Below are 7,828 nucleotides of genomic sequence, written 5' to 3'. Positions count from 1 at the left end.
GGGGGGGGTCAAGGCTGCACGCAGGGTTGTGTTGACCCAAGGTCTCGCTGACGCACGGGGCGAGAGATGGAGAGATGATGACGCTCCGCTTGCCACAGCAGGTGGCGTGGACCAAGCTCCTCCTCGCCCCTTCCTCGGGGTCACGCCGGGGCAGCCGCCAATGCCCTCTCCCGTTTAGTAGGGGTAGGGGGACACGGCGATGAGCAGGACGAAGACGCTTTGGTGGCGTGGAGCCGCGGCGCGCACGGTGAGCCGGTAGAGGCCAGAGCGGGTGAGCGCGCGACGGGTGTAGACCGCGCCCAGGCCAGCGCGCAGCGGGCGCAGCGCGAAGGGGCTGCGCGGGTCCGGCTCCAGCACACTGAGCTCGGTGCGGTTGGCTGGGACGCCGGCCTCGGAGAAGGCAGCCAGGCGGGCCACGTCGTGGTGGGCGCGAACGCCCAGGGGCAGCGGCAGCAGCCGGTACTGCAGCGTGGAGGGGCCGCCGGTGTCGCAGTCCTGCGAGCAGCGCCGGAAGCACGTCCTGCGGGCGGCACAGACAGACACACTGACAGGCGGACTGGGGCTGGGTCGGAGCGTGGCCCGGCTGCGTAATCAGACCTCCCTGCCAGCCCTTGCAGTTCCGCCCACGCGCTGCCCGTCCTTCTCTGGCAGAGCCCCACACGCCTTCTCTGCGGGCATCCCCGCTAGCCCGTTTTAGAGATCAACAAACTCAGGCCCGGAGGCGTGCCCTTTCAGGGTCCCTCCAGCGGACTTTCCAGGTCCGTGCCCCAGGGAAGCCCAGCAGACACAGGGGAACTGATGTGTTCCTGGGCCGAGTCACCCAGTCTGGATTTGCCCTGCCAGGGTGGGATTAGAGGTGGAGACTGAGCTTAGCCTTGCCCGGTGCATCCGCTTCCAACCCCAGCCTAGGTTTCTAGTTGTAAGGCCCCGGGCAGGTCACCTACCGCAAGAAACCTTTCCAGGGCAGTGCTGTCACCCCTAAGGTCCCTATGTCTCCGTGCGTGGTGATAAGTGTCCGTGGCCACTGTGTGTGGCGTGGAGGAGATGGGTTTGGTGCTGGCGTGTCTGAGTTTTGTCCTGGGGTTGTGAGTCTGCATGGTATTCCTGTGTCTGGGGTTTGGTGTGTGTGCTCCTGTGTCCCCGTTCTCTCCCACTCTGGCCTCTCCCTGTCCCCAGGGCTCCCTGCACTCCTGCCTGTATCACTTGTGTGGGGAGTGACAGTGACAGGGCCAGCCTGAACCTGGAGTGACTGAAAAATGTGCTTTTCCTGAGGGCACAAGGCCCTGCCAACTCAGCCCTTACCCAGGGCTGGGGCCCTGCCGGTAGGTGGCAGGACAGGGTGTGTCCACACACTGGTAGCTGCCGCGGGTGTTGAAGCACATCTGGCCGGGTCCACACTCGATGCCCTCCTCCTCGCACTCGTTGATGTCTGGATGGGGGAGGTTGGTGAAGTGGGGGAGTGAGATGAAAAGATGGAGCAAAGGAGAAGGGGGGAGTGTGTGGGGAGACGTACCTTTGGGGGACCAGTGAGGTAAGCAGCCTTTCTCCTTTTGTCCCCAGTCAGTCTGACCCGTGACCACCCAGCCTGGAGGCCCCCAGCACCTTCTCATCTCCCCGGGGGCCGGGGCTTTCCAGGGTGTGTAGGTGGGCACCATGGGGGCTTCCTGAGCAAGTGCTGGGTAGGAGGGCCTGGGAGAGATAGGGCTTTCCCTGGGTGGCTGCTTTGCCCGAAGACCCAGAGTGCCCACTGCCCATGGGCAGAGCACCTGATCCTGTCTGCCTCAGTGGAACCCCCACCCTTCTCAGAGGATGTTCGGTGACCTCCATGGCAGCGTGAGGGACGGAGACAGGCAGGGCAGGCATGGTTCCTGTTCTTTTGGAGGAAGCAGCATGACTGGCCCCATCCCCATTTGTGCACACCAGGGAAACTGTGCCTGGTTTGGGAGTTAGAGACCCTGACTCTACCAGCAGTAGCAGCTGTGCGGCTCTGTGCTCAACATCCACAGCTCTCATCCCAGCTATTTGAGGGGGACTGTGCTAGCCCCATTTAACCAGGAGAATGGAGGCTCAGAGAGGTGAAGTGAGTTCCCTAGGGACACACAGCAGAGTTGGGATTGGCCTTGCAGGGCTGCTTTCAGAGCCTGCCGGCGTAATCTCAGAGCTTCTGTCCGGAGCAGGGGCCCTGGCATGGCTGTGAGAGCTGGGGGTGTTCACGGAACCCCTCTGAGCCTGCCTCCCCGCCCCACCCTCATGGGATAGTTATGAAGGGGCTGGAGTGAATGGAGTAGGTGAGATGCCACATGTCCCATCCCATGCTGCCTGCCCCCCATGGTGTGTCTGGGCGGCAGCCTGAGCCCGGCTCACCCTGGCAGTTCTTCCCGCTGGGGAGCAGGCGGTAGCCGGCGGGGCACAGGCACTGGTAGCTGCCCTCGGTGTTGCGGCAGGCGTGCTGACACAAGTTCCTCACCCGGCACTCGTCGAGGTCTGACCCGGGCATCGGGGTGGGGCAGGTGGGGGACGGGGGCAGAGAGACACGCTGAACCACAGACACTGACAAGGCCACACACCTGCCCACTGGGCTCTGGAGCTGCCCTGCTCCTTCTCCCTGTCCTGCCCCTCCCAGCCCGGGTTCAGGGGCAGGGGGAGTCCCTGGGCTTGGTGAGAGGGAGGATCCCCACCTTACCTACCCCATGCTCGCCAAGGCATAGAGGGAGCAGGCAGCACCGCCCCACAGACCCCTCCATCCAGGCAGGAATGCCGAGGCGTCAGCCCTGGGGCAGGTCCCCTCCTCTTTGTCCCTCTCTGCAGGGTCCAGGGGCCATCCCCCACCCTGCCCTCTCTTCTCAGCAGTCCCTTGTCACATTCTCATGTCTACCTGGAACATTTTCCTTCACCTCTGAAAATCTCCCTGCTTTCCCTCTGAGTGCTAACAGGAGTGTTTCTCAAAGAGGGTTCCCAGGACCACTTGCCTAGGATGCTCTTCTTCTGGGCAAAGTGTCCTGAAGTCAAATGGTTTAAAAAATAGTCCACCCCCATCTTGGAAGTCCCCTGCCCAGTAGCACAGCCAAGGCTGTGAGACACCCTGCATCACAGAAGCCACCATCCCACACTACCCACCCCACTTGCCTGGAAGGTCTGGGTTTCTGGACTTGGTGGGTGCCACCTGCACACCCACCCTAGGGGCCCAAGAGCCCATAATGGCAGTGTCCCGTGGATGGTCAGGGCCTGGCCTTACCTGTGCAGACTCCGTTCTGCCTGATGAAACCAGGAGGGCACCAGGCCCGGCCCACACTGCTCAGGGCCACGGGACCCGGCCGGAGAGAGACCCAGGCATGGTAGGAGCCACCAGGGATTGAGGCCCGGGGCCGCAGCCAGGGCACTAGAGGGCCTCGGTGGCTGACAGCGGTCACATTTTGTCCATTCCACTCCAGTGAGGTACAGGCCTTGCCGTCGCGAAGGAGGGTCTGGCCTGGGGGGCACAGGCAGCGGTAGCTGCCCTGGAGGTTGTGGCACTGGTAGGCGCAGACCTTGGGCAGCTGCAAGCACTCATTGACATCTGTAGAGGGGCGGGGTCAGGCGTGTGCACAGGTGACCCAGGGTTCCCTGCAGCCTGCAGCCATTGCCTGGCCCTGCCTTCTCTTTTGCTGGCACTCCCTAGAATCCCACCACTCCCATGCTGTATGCGGGCCACACTGCATCTCCCCCTCCTGGACCAGCCCCAGCCTCCAATCTGATTCCACCTACAGCTCCCAGAGGCGCAGCCTCCCCAGCTGTCAGCATCATCCCAGATTCCAGCTCCCCCTCAGCCCTTCAGTGCCCCAGTTAGATCCATTCCCTCTCCTAAGCCTCTCTGAGATACACCCTTTTGCTTCCACAGTCCTCCCCCTCCTGAAATTCCCTGGAAGATAACCCCATAGGATCAGGCTGAGGTTTTGGAGAACAGTCCTTCCCCTCCTGAAATTCCCTGGAAGATAACTCCTAAGGGTCAGGCTGAGGTTTTGGTGCACAGGCAGGCACACAGTGAGGCAATGTGTCGGTGCCGTTTGGTTATTCTCAGAACTCACCAGCACTGGCGCCTTAGACACCCTCAGCCCCTGAGCTGGGGGTGCCGGCCAGAGGGTGGGTCTCCCCGTACCTAGGCAGGGCAGGCTGGGGCCCTGCATCCGGTAGCCCCTGGGGCAGCTGCAGCGGTGACCGCCTGGGGTGTTCTCGCAGAGCTGGTTGTAGTGACAGTCGTCCAACCCCTCCAGGCATTCGTCCACATCTGGGAGGCAGGGCCATGGTCAGGGGGCGAGGTCTAGCCCAGAGCCCCTTCCCCAAGGGACAGACCAAACTCCTCCATATCTGGGCCTCCTCCCTGTCCCCTTATCCAGTTTCAGTGCTATCAGGCTGCATGGCCGCCCTTGCAGCACCTCCCCCAGTTATACCAGGTTGGAGGTCAACAGGGTTCCAGGTCCCAAAGAAAGGAAGGGGGTGAAAGGGTGGGCTTTGCGGGCAGAGTCCTGGGTTCCGCTGAGCTCTGCCATATTCTAGCCCTTGGGTAAGGAACTCTCCCGCTCTGAGTCTCAGTTTCCTCATCCATAAAGCGGGTAGAGATGTGACCTCTCCATGGGGTCATGGTGAGGAGGGGAGCCTGGCATGTGGGAAGAGCTAAGAAAGTGGTGAGAAAGGAGGAAAGGCGGCAGGAAGGGCGGCAGGCAGGAGAGCCCGGTGAGTTGTCGGGCAGTCTAAGGGCCCTGGGGGCCACAGAGGTGCGACGACTGCTCCTCTTGAGTCAGGCTCCACCATGCTTCCCTCCCCACCAGACAGTCTCTCAGAGGAGCCGGGTGGACCCACGGTCCTGCAGCCATAGAGCTAGAACAGGAAGGACCATTGAGGTCACCTGTCCAGGGGTGGCACCTAGGTTTTGTCTCGAAGGCTGACTGCACCTGCTCCATGGTGGCTGCAGGGGCTGCTGGCTCAAGAAGGATTCAGAGGTGGTCTCTAGCTGGGCCTGGACTCATGCGGGGGAACAGAACGGACGGCAGCAGAGGGAGAGTGTGTTTGCCATCCCTGACCCGGCTGCCTCTTTATCAAGCAGACAAGACATTGAGGTCCAGAAAGAAAACACCCCTGTCAAAGAAGGTGCCAGCTGCCAGGAGCCAGGGGAGGGCTCAGACCTCCAGCGCCCGGCTCAGGCTTCATCCCCAGCCTTGCTGTGCTCCTTCTGCCAAGAGTCCCAGTCTTCCTGGAAGCCCAGAGCCCAGTGACACACAGCCCCTTATCAGCTGATCCCTGGCAACCTCTGGGTTTCCAGGAGTATGGACAGGCCACACACTGTGTCCCCATCACCTTCACAGCTGGCTCCATCAGCAGCCACCCGGAAGCCAGGCCCACAGTCGGGAAGGCAGCGGTAGGACCCGAGCAGGTTCACACAGCGCTGTCCCTCTCGGCAGAGGCGAGCATTCCCCACACACTCGTCCACATCTGGGGGCAGATCAGGGCAGACGGCTGTGTGAACACGATCCCCAGGCCTGCCTCGCCACCTGACCCTGGCCCAGCCTATCCACACAGGCTTCGTCTGCAGGCCCAGGAGCCACTGGCAGGAAGGTCCCCACCCCTTCTGCTAGCTCTTTCCATTGTCCTGCTCCCTACCCCAAAACACAGGACCCACTCCAAGGGACCCGAGAGCTTGGGCCTGCAGCTTCTAATGCAAAGCTGCAGACAATGTCCCCTTGGGCACCCGGCTTGGAGCCCAGTGGAGACTTGCCGGCACCAGGCCCTCCTGGTGGGAGTGCAGAGATACAGATTGGGGGTCAGCATCAGCACTGTCACCCAAGGTCAGATTTGTCATCCAGCAACATTGCTGAAGGGTACAACTCACTTGCCAGTCTCAGTCAAATGGAAATGATGCTGAGTGTTGGGAAAGCTTCCGAGGCCTGTTCAGGTTCAGAAGGCCGTGAGCATGTGATAACCGCCCCTAGTCTCTTGGGCTGCCCATCACCCCCTGAAACCTGGGCCTCACTCGTCTGCAGCTCCCATAGCAGGAAGGAGCCTGGTGGGGACATGGCATTGGGACCTCCAGGCTGACATCAAATGCCCTCAAGAATGGGCCATCCCTGCAGGTCTGTGTCCCCAGCCAGGGTCCTGGCCCTGGGGACCCTTCCACACACCTGGGTCAGGTCTGAGGAGCACCTCTCCTCCCAGGGGCTCCCTCACCTCTGCAGTTCCTGTCATCCCAGGCCAGGGCGAAGCCAGCGGGGCAGGCGCAGGAGAAGCGGCCGGGTGCGTTAAGGCAGGCGTGGGAGCAGGGGCTGGGCCCTCCTGAGCATTCGTCCCTGTCTGGGGCAGGAAAGGATCTGGTGGTCTCTGCTCCCAGCCTCCTGCCAGCTGGCTGGGAGAAGCCATCCATCGCAGGCTGAGAGGCCTCCCACGTCCATGCCAGGGTGGGGGGCTCTCACCCACACAAAATGCTCCCTGGGAGTCCAGCTCAAAGCCCTCGGGGCAGCCGACCTCGTTCTCCTCTGCAAGGCAAAGAGGATAGACTCTAAGGACATGAGGGTGTCCTCTCCCAGGGCTACCCTGGCCGTAGCCCAGGCTCGCAGCTCCCCCCCGCCACCCGCCAGCTTAGCCAGGCAGAGCCAAGACAGTGCCAGAGAGTCAGCGAGCCCATTTCCTGCCCAGGCCTGTTGGAGGTGATGACTGCAGGGCACACCCAGTCAAGGAAATGTGTCCTGAGGGGCTCCCAGTGGGGCTGGGCAGTGAGTCAGGCAGCCCCAGGAAAACCATTAAAATCAAACACAGGAGGTCAACACGCGCAGAACGGCTCTCCTGAGACCACAGCAGCAATGCACAGAGAGCGTGCAGAGGGGCAGAGGATAGCGTCGCACGGGCAGCAAAAACAAAGGCAGGGGAGGGGTGAGCTGGGTTCTGGAGGCGGGAAGGACACAAGACAGTCTAAATCAGGGATGTCCTATCTTTCGGCTTCTGTGGGCCATGCTGGAAGAAGGATTGTCTTGGGCCGCACAGAAAATACACCAGCACTGAGGATAGCTGATGAGCTAAAAAAAATTGCAAAAAATCTCATAATGTTTTAAGAAAGTTTACGAATTTGTGTTGGGGCACATTCAAAGCTGTTCCGGGTGTCATGTGGCCTGTGGGCCACGGGCTGGACAAGCTTGGTCCAAATAATTGTAGGGACAGCTACCCTTGATGAGGCGGTGCCAGGCTAGGATTTTAGAGACAACATCTGTACGGCGACAGCCTGCAAGGCAGAAGATGTCATGCCTGCTGTGCAGATGGGAACACTGAAGCTCGGAGAGGACCAGGACATTGCCCCTAAGGTCCCACAGCCAGAAAGTGGGGCACTTGGGATTTGAACTGGGGTCTGCCTGACCTCAAAGCGGTGCTCTTATCACTATCTCTCATTCAATGTTCAAAACACTTTGGAACCTCAAGTAATGTGAACGTGTGTATCTTTAGCATTCACTGGATAAGAATAGAAAGCATGTTTCTGTGGGTCTCCAGGGGTTCCAACCGTGGTTCCTGGCTCCCTGTGTGGGGCCTTGGTGCAGGTGCCCTTGGGAGAAGAGGGTGGGGTGACTCAATTCCTGAACATCAGCCTGGGGTGGCTGGACCTTCACCTTGGGGCCTGGGGAAAGGATCCAGAGGCTGGAGCAGGGGTGGCTTAGAGAACTGTGTCCCTGTGAGGAGGGTGGGTGGATGGATGGGAGTGGGGGCAGGCCAGGTGAGCAGGCCAGGTGGGCCATCTCAGTCTGAAGTCTCTGGCCCATGGTCAGTGGATGCTAGGGGCAGGGGTGGATTCCAGCCATGTGCATTTGGGCCCCTG

The 7,828-nt window shown here is 61.1% G+C and overlaps 1 protein-coding gene across 1 annotated transcript in view; it reads right to left on the bottom strand.

Annotated features, from left to right (window-relative positions):
• Positions 1-7: 7 nt before the first annotated feature.
• The window catches only part of HMCN2 (hemicentin 2), a 182,566-nt gene continuing 174,745 nt past the window's right edge, over positions 8-7,828 (bottom strand). Inside the window, 8 exon segments of the mRNA XM_017848185.1 lie at positions 8-520; positions 1,303-1,429; positions 2,365-2,484; positions 3,236-3,556; positions 4,136-4,264; positions 5,332-5,466; positions 6,199-6,321; positions 6,441-6,503. Coding sequence (XP_017703674.1) covers positions 175-520; positions 1,303-1,429; positions 2,365-2,484; positions 3,236-3,556; positions 4,136-4,264; positions 5,332-5,466; positions 6,199-6,321; positions 6,441-6,503 — 1,364 coding nt within the window. The 3' untranslated portion in view covers positions 8-174.

Source organism: Rhinopithecus bieti, unplaced genomic scaffold (genome assembly GCF_001698545.2).
Source record: "Rhinopithecus bieti isolate Rb0 unplaced genomic scaffold, ASM169854v2 scaffold_29388, whole genome shotgun sequence".
NCBI lineage: Eukaryota > Metazoa > Chordata > Mammalia > Primates > Cercopithecidae > Rhinopithecus > Rhinopithecus bieti.
The sequence above is the reverse complement of the archived record's forward strand: the minus strand, read 5'-3'. Positions and strand labels throughout refer to the sequence as shown.